Source organism: Lolium rigidum, chromosome 6, assembly GCF_022539505.1.
Source record: "Lolium rigidum isolate FL_2022 chromosome 6, APGP_CSIRO_Lrig_0.1, whole genome shotgun sequence".
In the NCBI taxonomy this organism is placed as follows: domain Eukaryota; kingdom Viridiplantae; phylum Streptophyta; class Magnoliopsida; order Poales; family Poaceae; genus Lolium; species Lolium rigidum.
The window spans coordinates 320,067,656-320,089,294 of NC_061513.1; the positions used below are offsets into that span (position 1 = coordinate 320,067,656).

Below are 21,639 nucleotides of genomic sequence, written 5' to 3' on the forward strand. Positions count from 1 at the left end.
GAGAATAGGGTGAGCCTTCGTGGCGTGGGGAATCCTTCGTGGGACCTCCACCCCTCCAAACGTGACGTACCTTGTTGCAAAGCAAGGGAACACGGGAATACATGCTCGTCTCGCGTGCTATCGGTTATCTCTAACCGAACTCCTTACTTGTGATTTAATCGCTCGTGAGAGCCTTCGTGCTCGAGTTAGTTGTATCCTCATATAGGTTGCTTCACCTAGTTTGCATTAGGCTCACCTTTATATTCCGCAAAGCCTAATATTGCAAAGAAAGAATTAAAACTTGTAGAAACCTATTCACCCCCCTCTAGGTTTACCATCTCTATACTTTCACAACGCCATGGCCCACCTCGCTGACGCCAGGGCGGAGCTCGCGTAGGCGCGGGCGGCGATGGTGGCCCCTCTGGAGGCCCCACCAACAAACGCCGTCATCCACGACATCGCGAACGACGACCCCCCCCTCCCCGTGCCCGGCCGCTTCGACTGCGGCGACGACCAATTCGTTCTGCTCACGCCCTTCGAGACCCTTGCTAGGGACGCCCTGCGCCGTCAGGCTTGGTTGGCGGAGGAGGAAGCCCTCAGCTATGCGATCGCCATGGCTCGGGGCTACATGTGCTCCGACCTGGACTCGCTCCAGCGGAGGGGCCCTTCTCCCGCGCGGGTCGAGCAGGAGAACCGGGAGCTGGCGGGCACCATCGCCGCCAGGGACGAAGCGGTGGCGGAGGCGGCTAGGGACAGGGCCCGCTTCCACGCCCAGCTGGCGGGGTTGCAGGCGGCGGCGGAGGCGGAGACCGCCTCTATGGCTAGGGCAGTCCTGTGGGACTCCTCTCTGGCCGAGGCCCTCGAACGCCGCAAGCGCCATGAGGAGATGTCCGTTCGCCGCCGTGCGCGACGCGCGGAGTGCGAAGCGCTCCCGCTTCGACGACGGCCGCCGGCCCTTCCGGCGGCCAGTAGTAGGCCGCGCGACTGCGAGTAACCGTGCCGGTGTAGGCCGCGCAACGGCGAGTAGGTACGACCGTTGTAGTTTTAGGTTAACTCGAGTAACCATCTTTGTAAAGATGATTCTTTTGGCCAATCAATAGCAATTAACAAATATTATGGCTACCTAGTCACGGCCGACCGGGCCCCGATGTAACGAACGCGGACACTTTCCGTGACCGCGCAGCGTCCGCGGAGACGTAAACCTGGCGCATATTTGGACCAGGTTTGCGTCACCGCGGACGGCCCGGTCACTTTGCGTCGCCCCGCTGGTGGAGACCCAGACGCATTTTTGATCACGGTGGATGTAAATGGTCGCTCAGCGTCTGTTTTCATCGCGCCGCTGGATACCTAAGAGAGCAGTACCTTTTGCAGTACCTTTTGCTGTGCCATGCTTCCCGGGATAGGAGAGGGAGACGAGGCCTTGATGTTGGGGACGCGGGCCATCGTGGCAAAAGTTGCGGTAGATTTGGGATGGTGCGCATCCTCATCGCTCACTTCATCACTATTCTTTTTTACAACCACTCAATTCATTACTACTTGGCATATAGCCCGTCATCGTCCTCGAACCACCTCATCGAGTTCAGCTCACAGCCTCGCACCCACCGCCCGGCTGCATTTGGCAAGCGGGACCCGACGTCCTCGACTGCCCTGTCCGGCCAAGAGCTTGCAACAGGTGGGAGCCTCCATCTGGCCGGCGATCATATTTCCGGCCAGGCACCGTGCCATACGTGCCGCGTCGCCGGATAGAAAGCGGCGTGAATGCGCGGACCGCCGCACTGGACGGCATCGTGTTGGTACGTTCGGATGGCGTCAGTGTCGCGCGGAACCGCCGCATGCTGCAGTCCTTGTTGCACCATGCAACCATTGCAACGGACGGACTGCTCCGCCGCGGCCGGCGAGAGTGACCTCTACACACCACTTCCCAGCTGGGTACTTATTTCAGAATTTTGTATAGAAAACTTATTTCAGAATTCTATTATAGAAAAATTATATGTCCATACTAGACATCCATATATGTGCTTGGATACTCATTTCAGAATTTTGTGAAACGAGAAACAAATGAGTTTGGTCGTTTTTGCAAAACTCAAGCCTCCTAGAGCCCACACTCCATAAACACACACTCATTTGCAACAGAAAGACACTTCTCCCCCACCTCTCTCTCTCTCTCTCTCTCTCTCTCTCTCTCTCTCGGCTACAGTAGACACAGGCACTTCCGAGAAGAACCGGGCCGATCCCGAGCCCCTCTGGCGGCGATGCCGGCCGGAGGTGGCGGAGGTGAGGTGCCGGAGTAGGTTTCCTAGGATAGGAGTAGTTCCCGGTGGTTTGCCGGTTAGTGGTGGAGTAGGAGCCCTGGTTTCTCGGCCAGATCTAGGGCGGGCCGTGTGTTGGAGGTGCTCCTCTCTGCTCCGGCGGCCGGAGTCCAGGACGCCTCCATCTCGGCAGATCTCCAAAATAAGGCCTTCATCATCTCCCGCGAGCTCCTAATGGCGCCTCCTCTTCCGCTCCTGGCCGGCCTCGGTGGCGAGGGGGATTGGGCGGAGTCGTCGTCTTGGACTTGTTCTGGAGGTGGCAGGGGCTGAGTGCCTCTTGGTGCTCCGGCGCGACACCAGTTGGCCCGTCGCAGGCGGCCTCCCTCCAGATCCGTGGTGGATCTGGGACTGGAGCTCGTCGATGGCTAGGCCCTTCGATAAGGTGCCTAGAAGTCAACAGCTGAAGAAGAAGGTAGCCTCTCTCTGCTCCCTTGGCCGGCCATGGTGGCGGGAGGTTGGCATGGAGGCGGACTGATGGGTTGTTTTCCAACCTGTCGGGCCGTGGTGGCGATGGGGCGGGAGATGCTGCTCAGTTCTTGCTTCTTCTTCTAGTTGCTGATGCAGTCCTCGTCACTGTTTGCTCCCTCTCTCGATTTCTTATGCCCCATGGTGGTGGCTTGAGCTTGGGACTTGTTTGCCGGCAGTGATGGTTTCTTTGAGGAGCTTATCTCCGACGTTTCAATGGTGGATCTTCCCGTCTTCGCGTCGTACTCAATGACAGTAGAGCTGTCGCTCCACCGCTGCTTTGCTCCGGCTGTCGGTGCTCTCCTGGACTTCGTCTCCAAGTGGCTTGTTCCCCGGAGGCGCGATCGCAGTCCGTCGTCGGAGCTGGATCTGGAGGAAGAGGAGGACGGAGGACAAATGAGTTTGGATACTCATTTCAGAATTTTGTGAAACGAGAAACAAATGAGTTTACGGTTGATTTTGCAAAACTCAAGCCTCCTAGAGCCCACCCTTCTTGTCGTGTATCGGGAGTGTATGAAAAAAATGTTTTTTATACCTTCTATGTACCCATTGCTAATAAAAAAATACGATGATGAACCAAAGACACTTCACTAGCTTATAAGTGTTGCAACACCCACAACTTGATGATAAGGTGATCATGATCGGGGCCATGTGTCCTAACCTCACATCTAAAATTGGATGCCTCACAAACCGGTTCAACACAGACTCACACAACGCACACCTCCTCCAGGAGATGTTGCCGCTATCTCCCACCGACCCATCTCAATGACAAGAATCAATGCATTGACTTTGCAAGGCCTACCGTCAACATTGCCACGATACCAGATAACACTACCTTGGAAGTGTAGCTGCCGAAAGAAACCGACGGACATGCATGACAAACATGGCACACCCTGCCCCGAAATGGCCTCAAGGGCCCAGAGCAAGCCCTTGCAGCCCCGCTACCATGCCCACACCGGCTCTGTGCGCGATGGGACAAATGATGCCTCGTAGCCGCTACCGCGGACCAGACTTTTTTCGGCCGCACCTTGTGACGACGGTGAGGAAGGGGGTGATGGAGGTGGGGATCAGGGTTGCCTTCCTTCGTGAGGTTGTCGGGGATTAGCCTACGGCCGCCGTCAAACGTGCCAAAAGTTTCCTTTGGTGGCAGGTTTTGGGTACCGGTTTGAGAAAAATCTCAGAGAGGACTGAGATTTCCGGTAATCATGGTTACCGCCGATAACCGGTCAAATACCGTACGAGATTCTCAAACAAAATTTGAATTTCAAACTAAAAAATATTTAAATATATTAGAAATAAAGTTTTAAGGAAGAGAAAGTGAAAGATTCGGACAAATGGGTTGGGGCAATATGGTTTAGGTTGAACTAAGCAATCAGCCTAAATTCAAACCAAATTTAAATAAACTGACCTTTTCTGGCCGATAAATACTGGAGGGGGCTGAGAATTCCGGTTACCGGCTGGTAACCGCGGTATTTCACCCGGTAATCAAATCCCTTGGTGCACGGCCGCGCGTGTACGCCCGCGGATTGCCATCGTACGTGGACGCGGGGTGGCGCACGCGGCTGGCGCATGCACCCGACTCACCGGCTCGCGCCTTTCGTGTTTCGGTGCTGGATTTCGTGGCGAGGCCGAGCTGCTCGAGCCTGGGGGCGATTTGCACAAAAATAACACAAAAGTGAAAGAAAAGCACAGACTGACCCTCCGGCGAAACTATTTCACCCATCTAACCCTTTTGTGTGGCGCCCCTCCCATCGGCGCCACACATGCCAGTGTGGCGCCCTCCGCCGGCGCCACTCTCCCAGCCCGACGTGGCGCCCTCGACGCCGAGCTGGTCCGCCGATCCGACGTGGCAGCATGTGTGGAGCCCCTCCCAACGGCGCCACACATGCACTTGTAATTGCCCAAACCATACTGTGAGACAATTCGTCTGGGACTTAGCCGTTTTGCGAGGCTCTATGTGTGGCGCCGATGCCACGGGCGGCATACTAGCACGTGTGGCGCCGATGCCGCGGGCGCCACACAAAGAACCTTGCCAAAACGGCTAAGGACTTATCGTCCGGAGCCCCTGGATGTTTTCGACCCAATAGTTGATATAGGCTGGCATGTGTGGCACCGATGCCACGGGCGCCACACTGTGCAGTGTGACGCCACTGTGGAGGGCGCCACACATTGACTTGTGTTAAAAACCTGAAAAATCATACCAAACTCAGTTTTGAGTACAACATTGGACACAACAAGTAGCAATTTCAGAACATACACATATAACACTTCATAGCTCACATCGTAGCAAGTAGATTCAAACAACAAGTAGCATTACAGACATGGTTCGAAATGACATAGGGTTCACAACTCGATACTTATCAAGATATAGTTCACAACAACACGGAGCACATCCTAGTGTCGTCCTCACGGGCTGCTTCCGGACGGCCATCCTCTTCGTCCGCTGCCGTGGCTCTTGTTGCTGCTGCTCCTCCTGCTCCTCCTGCTCCTCCTCCTCTGAAGATAAGGGCTCGTCGTACCTCATCCTCCTCAAAGATGATCTCCGCGGCGGCGCCTCATCCTCCTCAATGACAACATTTTTTCCTCGGTTGACATAATCTTCCGGAGTGTGCCGGTTTGGAGCATTGCCCCTTGGCTTGAACCGGTAAGCGACCGTGGGGCTTGCTTGGAGGTATGCTTTGGAGGTATGCTTTGACTCAGAATTTCGTCGTCGTCAGGAATCTTCACAAACAAGAACACATGAGATTACAAAACTTGAAATTAGTAAGAACATGTTTGATAGCAACAAAATAGTCCATATCTCCCGCTCTTCAGAAGAGGAGGATGTAGGAATTTCGCCTTCGCGGCAACCTAGCAAGCTGGCTAACCGCCGCATCTTTCGTGCAGTGTTCTGCGTCATGGAACTCATGGTTACAAAGCCACCACAACATAATAGCGTACATTCAAAGTCTGTGATCATACCTTAATGAAATTCCGCAATGGTCCGACAGGCTTTTCATCTCTCCCGCTCTGCTCCCACACAATCTCGCACTCGTGAGCTGTTTTTTGGATCTCCTCCCGCTGTGACAAACATAGCATACACAATTGAAGCGAGCACATGACAATCTAGATGATGTACTAGTTAGTGAGAGAATCCATTACCACGACGTGGCCGCTATGATGGACTGGCCAATTTGTGATCTCCCTCTGCCGCTGCCTATCAAGCCTGCAAGAATCAAGAAGTTAGTTGGTACCTCTTCTATCAAGAATCTTCCATCGCATGATTCCAGAAGTTTACCTATGAAGCGCCTTGTCCGTGTCTTGCCACACTCGGTGGGCACTCCTGATACAGCCCAAACTGTCTCATCACTCTTTGCGGTTGGTGGTGTTCAACAAGCCACATGCATATGAGTGGGCAGCGCATACGCCAGAACCGCGCCTCCTCCGTGCACTTATGGTTGAGGTCAGGCATCCCCGCGCCAATACGGTAGTAGGTACCATATGGCTCCCATTCCACCTGCAGAAAACAAATAGTTCAGAATTTACAACATGCCAGTAGAATCAATGAAAACTAGGATTGCACAAGAGTGATCGGTTACCTGCTCAGCGGTAAGAGTGTCCAACTCCGCAGTGTACTGCCTGTACATGATCTTTGGATCGCTCGTCATCTCCGAGACATTGTCCCAAAGGTATGCCCAAGTCGGCTCCCGATCAGGGTTGTTCCGGTAATGAGGCCAATGCGACTCCTGGAGTACCCTAGGCCGCCCAACTGATATGCGGTTCCAGCTCCATACGGAAAGTAGGAGCAAGCATCCACCAATACCGCCGCTCCCAGTCCTGCTCCCAGTCCTGCGACAAGCTTCGTCCAACTGCGTACATAAGACATTTGGTTACTACTTTGTGTAGCACACTACTATAGGAAAATAGTACATAGAACAAGTCATCACCTGCCGGTAGAGGTAGGCAAGTGCCGCTGTTCCCCAACTCCACCGGCTGTCCAACACGAGTAGCGCCTTCGGCGAACACCATTGGGCCAGCTTCCCCCACTCGTCGGAAAGAGAGTCCTCGAAATCATGTACCATAAGTACACGCGGGCGTACGTCCTCCGAGTGTCCTCGTTGGCCCCTTCCGGGCATTCTGCAAAGTTAGTCCTAATCCAAGAGAAAGACGCGCCGGCGGGAACTCTCTCCTTTGGATTTGCTGGCGCCGGAGGAGCCACCGCCAATAAGGTCCTCCATCCGTCCGCGCCACCCATCGGAAGCTGTGTTCATACACGGTGGGTCGCCTCGAATAGGTAGTCCAAGGATCATGGAAACATCCTGGAGAGTAGGGGCCATCTCGCCGGCCCTCAAGTGGAAGGTGTGAGTCTCCGGCCTCCACCGGTCGACAAGGGCGGTGAGTGCGAGAGGGTTCATGTTCGGCCCCCACGGCTTACAAGGGATATGAACGGCATAAGACCGGTAGGCTGGATGAACTCCGTGTACCTCTCGTCATACGGTATATCCATCGTGCCATGGTAACGAATCTTCAAAGGGTGAAGATCCGTTCCCCTCTCCGTCATATGAACAGCCCGGTGCTCCCTGTCGTACTCTTCATCCAGAAGCCACATCATCCTACATGTTTACACAACCATGTTATGAGTCATTCCACTAACAAAAATGAGCAACACATACATCAGAATATATCTAACTTTCGAATCACCCATACATACACATATTTGAATGCAACAAATTCACCACATACATACATATGTAAGACAATATATCTAACTTTCGAATCACCCATACATACACACATTTGAATGCAACAAATTTGAATAGGCATTTGCTAGGCATATGTAACAAATTTGAATGCATTTGCTAGGCAAATATTAGACATTTCAACACATACATACATAGGATTTCAACACATACATGTAAAATTTCATATCTAGGGTTCCAACAAATCTTTGGTTCAAACACATATACTACAATGTAGATTCCACCAACATTGATTTCCATATCAATGGTTCATATCCAAATCCACCAACATAAATTTCCATGTCTAGGGTTCATACCCAAATCTACCAAATCCACCAATACTAGTGGATGAGGAATGGAGGAGGAAGAAGGGGAATACCTTGAGGAATGGAGGAGGAAGAAGTTGGCCGGATAGATCTGACGATTCCTTGGTCGATTTGGTGGGGGGGGCGAAGGGGAGGCGGGCGGCGGCGGCGGTTTCGTGGGAGCAGAGAAGAAAGAAGAGAGAAGAAGAGGTGTGGTCGGGCTGGGGGGGCGCCACACTTAAGTGGATGTGTGGCGCCCGTGGCATCGGCGCCACACTTGCATGTGTGGCGCCCGTGGCATCGGCGCCACACGCACGGGCTCGCAAAACGGCTAAGTCCCGGACGAATTGTCTCACGGCATGGTTTGGGCAATTACAAGTGCATGTGTGGCGCCGATGTGAGAGGCGCCACACATGCTTGCCACGTCGGATGGGGCGCACCAGCTCAGCGTTGAGGGCGCCACGTCGGGCTGGGAGAGTGGCGCCGGCGGGAGGGCGCCACAGCGGCATGTGTGGCGCCGATGGGAGAGGCGCCACACAAAAGGGTTAGATGGGTGAAATAGTTTCGCCGGAGGGTCAGTCTGTGCTTTTCTTTCACTTTTGGATTATTTTTGTGCAAATCGCCGAGCCTGGGTGGGTGTTGCCTGGGACGAGACGCACGGCGACCGATCCCGTCGCTCATGGCGAATGCATGTAGGACGAACAGCATGGGGAACAACAGACGAGACACTGAGAAATCACACAGGGTCGTCACCTGGCCGCGAGCCCATCGTCGTCGTCCAATCTCTAATTCTCTATACAAGATAGAGTTCAGCTCCCACCCACCCACTTACACTTGGCACAGGCGGGACCCGACGCCCTCACCAGCCATGTTTGGCCGAGAGCTCGCAAAGGAGACCCCATCTGGCCGGCGAGAATTTTCCCGGTCAGGTGCCGTACCAAGCATTCCAGGGGACGGCCGCACTGAACCAGATCGATCGAGCGAGGATAGGGAGCGCGTCCCGGGTTTGCGGACGCCGTACGCCGCGCTGATATTGGGAAAATCGTCCCACACCGGTGAACGTGAACATAGTACGCTTGGCACACAAAAAAATTCCATTTTTCTTTCTATCAAACTAGTACATTTTTTTTTAATAATTTTAAGCAACAGTTTAAACAATAATATTACTACAATATTCAAAGTTTCAAACACATAAATAGCTTCACATAATAAGCTAAACATATAGAATTAGATTATTCATACAAGAATTCAAATAAATCGCAGTTCAACTTGTTCAAAAATCATGCGGCGTTTACTCTCCTCCGCCACAAATGCTCAACTAGATCTGTTAATGCCCTCAAGCTCATAGCTGTGCTCAAGTTTTTCAAGATGTTAATGCACATTATCGCGATGGGTAGATTCTTTACTCTGGTAGTACTCAAGCTTACCAGCTCTTTCGTCGAGATTCGACGGGTCCTTCCTTGGCGATGAACATCCTAGGAGCTTTTGGCCTTCTTGGACATGCTAACTTGTCTCCCGGTCTTGCTCTGGTCTTCTATTTGGGTAGAAGTGCGGTATTGACGTACTCGGCTGCTTTAGCATGCTCCTTCTCCCCACCGTTGCTTAGTGATTTGAGATTGCTTATGAGTTTGTCATACCTTGTCCAATCTTCTTCGCTAGCCTCCTTGGTGGGTGTAGACATGTTCTTCGCATAAGTCATCGTAGGAGTCTTACCTAAAGTGCGTAGGGGGAGATCTTCGGCTCGACATTGTAGTTTGGCTGTCTTCCTTAGATATGAGTAGATGGATGAAGAAGAAACACTTGGGACGAGTCACAGGTTAAAGAGATTAGATCCGCGTAAAATCAAATCCTATCGACTATGGGAAGAGATAAATTGTTTAAATCCCGGAAGGGTACTTAACGACCGGTGGTACGGTCATTGCGACTGTACCCCACGCTCGTACCATATCCTGGGACGAGGTATCATCTTAGAATACCAATTCTATCTCAGCTCGTACGGGTGGGCGTCCAGTACCGTTCTTCAGCAACTGACTTTCATTTCTTTTTGGAATAACAAATGAATAAAGAAAGACTAAACTTAAAGAAGATTTAACGAGCGGTAGTACGATGTGTTGCCCGTACCATGAGACCGTACCGAAATTTTCGAAAATGATCTCATGTCTTCAAAAGTTTTAAAAACTGGTGGTAGAGTTGACGATGACCATACGGCCCCACCGTACCATTTTCTCTAAGAATGAATATTTCTTAACATAAAGTTTAGCGGGCTCTAGTACGTGCATGTACAACTGTACCGTGCGCCTATACCAACCCCAGAAAAGGCTCACATTTTCATCACAGAAATGCAAGGAAAGCAAAAAAAAAACAAGGATTAAATTAATCTACAAAAATTAAAAGCAACTTTATTCTCATGGAGGAAAATCATACTCTCAGTATTGAGAAATGTTCGGTGGACGGTTCTCATATCCAAGCTTACTATTGTTCGTCTCCCTTGGCATTAGCATAGGAATCGTTAGTCCATGGCGGTAGTTAGTGCATCAAATACTTATTTCTATTTAGATTGATACTGATGAGTACACCTCGTACACATCAATTCATTCTATACCCTCATTTTAGACTTTGAGGAGCATGGCCAGGACTAGATTGATGAATCTGAAGGCAAAATGACTTCTACTATGAGGAGCCATATCTGTCTAGAGGAGTCAAAGGCATGGACTACGCCATAGTCTATAATATAGGAGAGGACGAGTGCGTCCCTAGTAGAATAGATGAGCCAAACAACGTAGAACCTTTTTTTAGATGAAAAGCGTAGAACCTTATTTAAATAAATAAGCCACTGAGCTCCGATGTTACTTAGTTTAGTATTTTTGGTTGTTCTCAAGTTGTTTAGTGTTGGAGTCGAGTTTTCACTATATCCTCAATGGACCGATGAGAATATCGAAATCTTTGTACATCTTTAGCTTGTAATAATAAGTGCTTGACATGTGGATCCACAATATTTCTATTGTACCATTCTGAGAAATTTAATATTTATGAAAAGGCATCTTTATAAGTGTTATGTCGATTTGCGTACTAAAATATGCAGCAGTACGTCGAGTCACCACAATCTCGGACGGCCGCAGCATGACCCTCATGCCAAAGTGGTCCTTCCCCATCTTCCAAAACATTTTTTCAAGATCAATTCCACGGAACAAAGACTGCATCTCATGACGACACATTGGACAATCACTAAGTTTTTTCTAATATGGTCTCCTCCTCGACATTCTTTTAAGTCACCACAATGCAGCAGCAATAACTCCGGCTAACACTGGCATTGTGGCATCAACAATGAAACAAAATTAAGTAGTTCTACTAAAAGGTTGAAAATGAGCAAGGTATGGTACTAAATAGTTGTCAAACAAACATCATTTATACCAAAATTTTATGGCAACTGATTACATAATTTCCTTTCATATATAGTTAGACTATTTGAGCACATAATTGTGTTGCATGAAGTTAATTTCAGTTTCCTTTTTTTATACCAAAATTTTATGCTTAAGTACAACAGATTACATCATTTCCTTTCTTAGTTAGACTATTTGAGCACATAACTAAAAAAAATAGAGTTGCCCAATGCTAGAACTAAACATTAGCTGGCACTAAAAGTTCTTTCCTTTTTTTGATAGTTCCCTTTGAAAGATCATTAAACCAAATTCATCGCAAGGAGGAAAAAGACAAGATGGTATCTCTCCTTAGATTAGTTTACGATTCTTGCAGAGTTATAGCGTGTGTATACATGGGTGTGTATGTTTTAGAATCACTTAATATATTAGTATAGATCTCACAACACGGGCTAACAAATATCTTGAAACATTATTCCAGTGCATAAGTAGATATACTGCACAATCGAGTAGGAAATTTTCTGTGTAGAAATATATATTTTTAGATTGAATGAGTAAACAAATATCTTGAAACATTATTCCAGTGCATAACTAGATATACTGCACAAGGGAGTAGGGAATTTTCTGTGTAGAAATATATATCTTTTAGATTGAACGAGTAAACAAATATCTTGAAACATTATTCCAGTGCATAACTAGATATACTGCACAAGCGAGTATGAAATTTTCTGTGTAGAAATATATATCTTTTAGATTGAACGGGTACAACATGGACACACTCAAACACCACATGTACATGCACACACAACACCTACTAAATTGGCGCTCGCTCCGATTAGGTTGGCTTTTTTTAGGTAGAACATATCTCCCTTGAACACTAGTATGTCTAGGGCACTAATTTTGGATCTAAAATGGTGGCGAAACGAAGCGTCCTATGATGTCAAATGAAGAAATCATCAATATTATACTTGTCCGCCTCATCGAGAGAATCAGCCGGTTGACCGCTCTCTCAACCACAAGCTGAAGCTAGAATGTGGAGGGCTTGCGAAGTCCAAGCGACACGCCCATGTACTTGCATGGCCACTCCTCCATTACGCAATGAAGAATGGAGCGCGCCAACTCTACTTGCTCAGTGGAGCAGCGGATGGGGTAAGCTGAACACTTGGAATCGGTTGGTGTGCAGGCCAGACGCGAACGTGACTTATAAATCTGACTCTTTTATCTTACTTTTTAGCGAACGGTCAAAACACAAATAGAAACGAATAAGGCATGGGAAGACGTGGTACTTATTATGTAGTGCTAGTTGCTGGGAAAGATTATAAGACTGCTCATAGTGGGAGTAACTTAGATAGTAACATCACACACTCCAATGTGTTTTGGTGACATGGCATAGCAATAAATGAAGAAAGAGATGGAGGTGGTAACTAGCTATGTTACCATAACATCACACACCCCAAGATAAAATGAGTCTACAAACTAATAAATGAGACTTTGCATGATACCATCTCTAAGTTACTTTCCACTATGAAGGTAGTAACATGGACTAGTAACTTATGCATGACACCACCTTATGTTACTCCCCACTATGAGCAGCCTAAGGCAAAATAATCCTTGCCCTAGCTGTAGCTGCTCCATGCATTCGCCCACTTGTTTCTCAGTTCCCGGCAACCTTGGCCCTAGGAATGTGATTTGAAAATGCAACCAAGATGTTGGTCTGTTTCATGTTATTTTTCTTTCCGGAAAGGAAAATCGTCTTGGGTGCCCAAATATTATCTACTGTATATTGTACTCCATACCATTTCTTAAGATTCTTGTTCAACATTTTATTGATTGCTCCTTCAACTTTATCCATTTCTACTTACAAAGGCCCTCGTATTTTGTTGGGTTTCGTTAAGTACACCCTCAAATTTAACAACCTGGTTCGATTTCTTACACTACGACGTACAAGAGAAATTTACAGTTCTTACTAGAAAAAGGAGGAAGAATCCGGGCATAAGTTCTTTGATTTGTAATGATTGTATTCATACTTCGCTTGCTATCGCCGTTGCGATTTGTGAAGCGATCTTGAAGTGAGCAAACTGTTGGGCCTATAGCGGGCAGCGGAAAATAGCTAGACGTCAAAGGCTGCTCAAAGCCCGTGACAGCCAACCATTCGTTGCTCCTGGGGTTTGGGCCTGTTTAAATAATCCAACGACGCAAGAGGCCGAGGGTCCATCTTCCGTGCGTGAAGGAAATCACTGGAAACAGGAAAATCTGCGTCTGTTCCGCCATGAAGCTAGGATTTCGAATAAAGAAGCACACTGTTTAGCTAGGAGTGCAGTTTATGAAGCACCAGGCCGCCGGGTGTGGCTAGTTAGGCCGCCAGAGGGTTTCCCTGTATCGATTACCTCTGATTAATAAAGGCCTGTTTTCCCCGCTCAAAAAAAAAAAAAAAAAAAGGAAAATCTGCGTCTGTGTGCAATGAGCTACGCAAATGAGGGAAACCAGCCGTGAGTTGCTCCTGAGTCAGTCTGTGCATGGGCGATGGACTGATGGATGATGCGTGTAGACCAGAGGGATGGAGGCTCTGGGGAGAGCCGGCGTCGCGTCCTGGCGTGGAGGTGTGGTGTGGACGAGCAGCAGCGCGAGGAACACACGGCCACCGGCGGAGCCACACTTGGGTTGTGTAGTCAAATGACTACACAGTTTTTCAACAACAAACTAAATGTGTGCAAAAATAATAAAAAAATTATATAAATATATGTATTGAGTACACAACATTAAGCTGACAACACTGTGTTGTTGTCCTGGCTCCGCCACTCACGGCGGTTCCCCATGGGCAGCTGCTGTTTGCGTACGTGCCTTGGCAAGTGAGGGTCGGGTGCCGTGAGTTCTTTCCTTATTTTTGTTTTCTTTTTATTTTTTCCAATTATATAAAATGAGACCAAGACTGGAATTTGATGGATATGCTAACAGAAAAACCGAGACATGTTAACGATGGATAATAGGCAATGGCAGATAAACAATAGATATTGTTTGTGTTAAGTATATGAGCGACGGAGCTAGTTTATTTAATGACAATTGACATGGAGAGTCCCATTTAGCTTTTTAAAACGCTGGAGATTTGTTGGCATTGCCGAGATTGTTCATGGTACGACATCAATTCTTTATTTACTGTTGATTGACTTTTTCACTCATCCTAATCACTTATGATCATACCCTTAACTCTATGGGTCTCTTTTTTGACTGTTACCGTGACTACACATGCGGCTCCACTAGCTTGCTCTCACAAGCTTGACAAGTCTAATATAATCTCATCCTTAGCATTATTCGGAGCCACCACTATTCAGCGACAATGGTTTCGGCTAAGACTAGTCGGCTCGAAACACAAGTGACTAGAATACAACTAAGAGGTTCTACCACAAGTGATGGTAATCACTAACTGTATTTATACTAAAAATTTATACTTTATTACAACTTACAAAAAAGAAGAGGTGAAGGGGATTATCCTAAACACCAAACCACTATCGTCATCACCGGAGCGGAGCAGAGCTCAAGGACTTGGGGCGAAGCAGTAGGGGAGAGGCTTGGGGAGGAGGCGATGCGGCCGGGGAGAAGCTTTCTCCGGTCGCCAGACGTGGGGAGGAGCCTACCCGTGGGGGTTGGACGCGTCGCTCCCAGAGTCGCCGCCTCCGCCACCAGATCGAGACGCGGAAGCGATTCCCCACCTCTTCACTCGTGGAACCCTCTCCCGGGTTGGACACGGAATCGACGCGGAACTGTGGGCTCGTGGGCGTCCAAACGGCCAGGTTCGTAACCCTGCTCAATTTGACCCGGGGTTTGTTCGGCCCGAGAAAAGTAGGGGAACCCAGGGGGAATCGCTGTAACCAAATGAGCCATAAGAGGTTCTACCACAAGTGATGGGAATACTAATTGTATTTATACTAAAAATTTATACTTTATTACAACTTACTACTTAATTTGCTTACTTGCTTAGACTATTTGAGCACATCAATGCATTGCATAATGTCAATTACAGTTTCTATTTTCTACAAAGGCCTAACATAAAAAAATATTACCGTATGCTAAACCTAAACATTAGTAAAAGTTGTTTCCCTTTTTTGATAGTTCCCTTTGAGGGACCATTAGACCAAATTTTTCATAAATATAAAAAAGACAAAATTGTATCTCTTCTTAGATTAGTTCACGATTCTTGCAGGAATTATAATGTGTGTCCACATGGATGTGTGTATTTAAGAATCATTTAATATATTTGTATGTATCGCAATAACACTAAAAATATCTTGAAACAATTTCCGCATGAGTAGATATACTGCAGAAGTGAATAGGAAATTTTCCATGTGAAAGTATCTTTTTTAGATTGAGCAAGTATAAAATGGACACACCCAAACCACCAGCCAATGCACACACCCAAAAGCATCTACTAAACTGACGCTCTCCCCTATTACATTGGCTTGCTTATGATGAGTGGATTTTACGCTCACCATTTATTTTAGTTTAATAGTTATAATTTTTTGATCATTTCAGAGCATACCGTTATTTTTGAAGGAAGGTCCAAGGAGGAAGATGAAGAGGGGAGTCATCTTCATCGAACATCACCAAAGGGATGGAGCCACCATGCTTCTCACTTCACCCCCTCTTAGCCGCTGCCCATTGTGACCCCTGCGATGGGTTCCTCCTATGTGCACTTTCAAAAGACTGAGTTGGTTGATTAAGTCTCGAGATTGATGAAGCCATCACACGAGAACAACGTCTCCCACTATAAAATTCACATAAATTGAGGTTTCAATTTCGATGGGCTGGAGGTACAACCACGCTCGTAACTACTTGACCTTAGGTTGGTTTAGCCTCCTCCATACCTGACAATTTAGCCTTATCGTTATGGCAAGCATACGGAACTCGCTCTTGCGGTTTTCCAAGCAAACATAACCAAACTGAGGTGGCACAAAAAATGCTTGACACCACATAAGTTCCAGCCCCCCAATAATGCGTCTTCTCAACAGCTAGCCGAGGTGGCGCAAGAGCACCCACCCAAATTCGCATCAGCAACCGCATGACTCCTCCAGGTTATGCCACCTAGCTCAGAAGATACTAATCTTAGCAAACAAATCTCACCGAAAGCATCCGGAAACTAGTCGGCAACAGCGACATGCTGCCATGCCGACATGGATTAAGTCTTTCTAACCACTTGCCAATCACCCTGAGCTTATAAAACTCTATCAACACCCCGCACAATGAATCCTACTACGCAGGGCCGCTCCGCTTGGCAGATCTCGCACAGCTTAACAGCTTTCCCTCCGCTCCTCGTGAAGCGAGCCGCGATTCCTTCCAAAACGGCTCTCAGAGTCTCTGACGACGACGCACACTGTCAGCCAGCCCCCCGCAGATCCACGCAGCAGAGACAACTGAATTCTTTTCAAATCCCGGAGCGGATTCCGCACAGAAGCCCACCACACCCCACCCGGCGAATCTTCATCTTCCTCCTCGTCGTCGCAGCGGCGGTCATGGGGAACAGCATATACCGGTTCCTCTGCGGCGTCTGCTCCGACCTCTCCGACGCCGCCTTCGCCCCGCACGGCGCACACGACTCCGTCGCCAAGCTCGGCCAGGACATCCTCAATTTCCAGCGAACCAAGCAGGTCCCGGAAGGGCTCGGCCGGCATGTCGTCTCCTCCCAGAACGCGCAGGCCAACTGGTATGAATCCCATTTCCCCTTGATTTCGTGCCTCCTTCCTTCCTGAGTTTCAGCGAATTTGTTCCCATCGATTAGTTTAAGTTAAAGCTGGTATGACGCGTTTGTCAAAGATCCAGAAACAGCTAGCTAGATAGCTGCCGTGGATGCGAGGGTTTACAGGTGTGAAATTGTGAAAGCGACCTCTAACACAAGAACTGGCTAAATGGAAATAGCATACATATTTAAAAAAAGAAGAAGAAACACTATGGTAGTAGAATTACCTGAACTTGGTTGGTTCAAGTGCTTTGTATTACTTGTTGACATGCCAGAAAAGAGAATAGCCATAGTTTTACACAAAGAGATGGATAATCACTGGTAATTAAACAAAGAAATGAAGAATTCAGTACAACGAGCAGCTGCCAATGCCTCCCGTAGACGGCTGAAGGTTCCGGGAGGTTTCCTGGAATTAGCGATGAGCCCTCGTCAGTACTAGTAGCAGAAAAAGTTGCGATCGAATAATGTTGTGATGTTTTCTTTCTCGGTTACTGAATTCCGTGGGTTTTGCTAATTTAATTAAAGGTACAAGAAGCTTCAAGTGGCGTGGAAGAAGGCCAGGCCGACGCCGACGACGCCGGAGGACGCCGCGCAGCTCGTCGTGCTCACGCTCAAGAACCATCAGAAGGCAGATGTCGAGGTATAATGCTCATATCCGTTCTGTTGAAATCACACTCTGCAGTCTGCGCCATATACACTGCTCACCCATGTCTGTTCCTTCAGGGCTTCCTCGCCTTCTACGGCCTGCCACAGCCAAACGGGGCAGCACCATCGGCACCAGCACCATCAGCTCCTGCCCCGGCGGCTCACCCCACTGCCCCCACGCACAAGCCAGTCAAGGCCGAGCTGCAGACGCTCCCGGTGGACGCCAAGGCGGTGGCCGACGGCGACACGGTCACGGTGTACGTGGACGTGTCCGATAGCAGTGAGTCCGGCAGCGTGCCGGCTGATATAAAGAAGGCCGCGGCGGAGCGGACCAAGGCGCGCGCCAAAAGGGACTACCCCACGGCCGACGCGCTCCAGAAGACCATTGCCGACGCCGGATACAGGTAACTTCAGATTGACATAGTTCATCGATCAGCTGTGAGTTCAGGGTTGTGTCAGTTCTGAAACATTGTGAATGGTAATTTGCAGGCAAGTCCCGAACGCCAAGGGCCAGGAGGTGCTCGCCAGGAAGTACAGGATCAGGCTAAGGTTAGTTTGATTTTCTACCACACTAAGTATAACTGATCGGATGATCTAGATCAAATGGCTTGTGTGCATTTTGTTGATCTGCTGGTGTGTGGATGAAATTCAGTGGGATCGACGCACCCGAGAGCGCGATGCCCTATGGCAAGGAGGCGAAAGAGGCGCTCCTGAAGCTTGTGGAGGGGAAATGTCTGACGGTGCACATCTACGACACCGACCGCTACGGCAGGTCCGTCGGGGACCTCCATGCCGGTGGGGTGTTCGTGCAGGTAAGGAACTAAAGAATGTGTATTATCTTTCAGAAGAACATCTTGCCTCGTAGAAGCAACTTGACTAGCAAGAAGATACGAAACACATATTCTTTCCTTAAGACATGATAGCCTGCATTCCTGTTAGCTTAATAGCTGTGTTACTTAGGGCCATGAAAAGGCTTAGACGTTGCACCTGAGTTGAAGCAAACTGTTGCTTCTGCATTCTGCTAGGAACACATACTGAAATAGTTAAAGCCTTCTCAAAAGTCAACCGCTTCACAGAACCACAAAAGATACTAACAGATATCCTGCTGTTTCTTTCTACGCAGGAGCAAATGTTGAAGAAAGGCTTCGCGTGGCACTACGCTGCCTATGATAAACGCGCGGAACTTGCCAAGGTAAATCAGTACTACGAGTCCATATACAGCTAAAAAGTACTATGCTGTATATGATCGCTACCTTGACTGAACAAAATCCGTGGAGATTATGAAACTATTTGGAATCAAATCATGCACATGCACGCAAAACTAATGAAAGACACTAATCATACCTTTGATCTACCTGCAGTGGCAGAGTCAAGCGCAGGCCGCCCGCAGGGGCCTGTGGGCGTCGAAGAAGCCACAGGAGCCGTGGGAGTACAGGAAGGCCAAGCGCAATGGCGGTGCGTGATCATTCGACAGGCTACATACAGAGCTCTTCCATATGTTGGAGTACCGTTAATTCTGTGTATGTTGTAACCATGAACGGCTGATTGATTCATGCCCTACACTGCTGACTCATAACCCAGAGCAGCACCTGCACCTCTGTAAAATTAGGTTGTAGTAAGAAAAACTAGCTACCACAGGGTCGTGAGGAAGGACACATTGATTTGTTGGCGTGTTGTGTTGTTGTATGTGATTTGGGTAACAGTGTTGTACACTTTCTCGCATTGGACTGCAGACTGCTGATGTTGTTGTAAAACAGAAACTGATTTTCTGGGTTGTTGACTTTTCAGCGAAGACAATCCTAGATGATTCCTCGAAAAAAAAAACAATCCTAGATGTGCTGTTTGAATCGAAGTGCAATATTGCTTTGTTCCAAAAGATAAACAGGGCAGAGTCTTCAAAGAGTGTGGTTGCTGAAACTGAATTGGTGAGGCATGTGGGAAGCTGAGCACCGATAAAACATGACCAAGGTTCAGGCATCAGTTGCGGACTATATCGCGTGGGACCTCTGGTAGAAACGTTCTAGACCTGTTTTCGTTAGAAAGTCTGCTGTCTCTAGTGCTGTTGCACAGCTGATGCCTGAGGATTTAAAATCCCTTGAGTTAGGCTGCAAGGTGTAGCTTTGCCGTGTTTGCTTTTTTCTCCTAGGCAGTTTTTGCATACTGGTAAGATGACAGTTATTTTTGCCACTGTTCTTATGATTAAGTTTTGTTTTTTTAAATTTTCATGCATTTTATTCAACGAGTTTCATAAATTAAAAGGCCGATTAAAACCTTCAAGTGGCGCAAGAGACATACATGCTGCCCCGCCAGCAAGTTCGAAGCAAACCTCGCCAGCCAGTGACCTAAAAACTTGTCGAAGCCTAGGCAAATTACAAATTGAAGTGCTTAGGATGATTTTTTTTAATTTCAACTGCATATAAAACATGCGATTTATGGTGTTACACCGCCATCAAGCCTGGGAGGCTGTCCCGGCTGGAGGGACCTTGGGTCGGCCCATGTTGCCCATGCGTGCAATATTTTTTTCTCACGGCAGAAGAAAGCTTGTCCCCTGCTTAGCTCTCCACCTTGATCTCACCCATGACATTGCCGAAAAACCCCAATGTAATGGGTGTGAAGTAATTGAACCACCTCCAAACAGTGTGATGCGATCTGGGTCAGACATAGTTTTTTGAAACACAAAGCAAAAAAAGCTTTGTTTGTTTCATTAATTAAGAAGAAGATTGATGCCTAATTAATTATGAAAAACTAGGCGAAAACTGATAGAGGGCCAAACCCACTCTCGTCGGCGGCGCAACAAACACACAAACAACCACCAACCGTGCAAATGCAAACCAACGAGAGAGAAGAACCCATACCTACTATGGGAGGAACAAACCCAAAACGCTTCCATTACCTACTATGGGAGGAACAAACCCAAAACGCTTCCATAAGGTCGAGCTAGCCGATCTCACACCTAGCCGTTATTGCTACGGAGGACAATACCCATGTAAATATCAGTGGAAAAGTCTAGAGGATGCCATTTCCTCCAAGCATGCAGGGTGCGTGGTCCCCTCATAGATCACCGATGAGACTTGTGCTTTCTTGTTCGTGATAGTTGGTTGTTGCCTAAGAGCATCTCCAGGAGCTCATCCAAATTTGGTCATCTATATCTCCATATAGAGGATCATCTATAAAGATTCCTTTTTAGATGTACCCAGTTTTCCAGCAGATCATCTATAACCAGGACATATATATTCTCTCTCCTATATTTTAATACTATCATATAACTACTATTTAACAGATTTTTTCCAACGGCTCTATTTTTTGAACAGTTAGATTCCCAACGGCTATATTTCCAACGGCTATATTTTCAACGGCTATATTCCCAACAGCTATATTTTCGTCTCTATATATACCACCATCTCCCACCTCTCTCACTACATTCCTAGTTGTAGCTTCTTTGCTCTCTATCCACTCTCTCACGATACAATGAGCACCTCTTGGGATATGATGATGAATTCATCGTCGTCTTCATCAGGCGACGATGAACTTATTATGGCAACAATCGCCGAGGAGGAAGAGCAGGGAAATGCCCGACGCCGTGGCGGTTCCAAGATTGGACGTCAGATAATCGACAGAGGAAGAGATGCCAGATTTGTTCTTCTCTGGGATGATTACTTCAAAACAAATCCTCGCTACCCCCGAACACTTATTTCGGCGAAGGTTTGTCATTAGAACACTACTCTGTGTTTGTATATTTTCAGTACCGTGTCTCATTTACCTTTTTTATGCACAAGTTTAGGATGTCCCGTAATTTATTTAACCGCATAGTTAATGGTATACTTGAGCATGACTATGAGGGTTATTTTACGCAAACAAGAAATTCTGCTGGAGCTCAAGGGTTGCATCCTCTGCAAAAGATGACCGCGGCAATGCGGATGTTATCTTATGGAATAGCTGCTGATTTAGCGGATGAGTACATCCCCTCAGCAGATTTAGAGTCTTGCAAGAAATTTGTGATCAAAGTTTGCGAAGTTTTGGGGATAAGTACCTAAGATCTCCAAACGCAGAAGATACTGCAAGATTGCTTGCAATAGGGGAGGAAAGAGGATTCCCTGGTATGTTAGGGAGTAT

General features: G+C 47.8%; 1 protein-coding gene across 1 annotated transcript; it reads left to right on the plus strand.

Moving 5' to 3' along the window:
- The first annotated feature begins 16,264 nt into the window (after positions 1-16,264).
- On the plus strand, positions 16,265-19,010 carry LOC124663786 (probable staphylococcal-like nuclease CAN1). Its single transcript, XM_047201447.1, has 7 exons — positions 16,265-16,848; positions 17,407-17,521; positions 17,605-17,930; positions 18,016-18,075; positions 18,179-18,338; positions 18,650-18,718; positions 18,888-19,010. Exons 1-7 carry the CDS (start codon positions 16,388-16,390, stop codon positions 18,987-18,989), a joined length of 1,293 nt encoding a protein of 430 aa, XP_047057403.1. The 5' UTR covers positions 16,265-16,387; the 3' UTR covers positions 18,990-19,010.
- Positions 19,011-21,639: the final 2,629 nt, after the last annotated feature.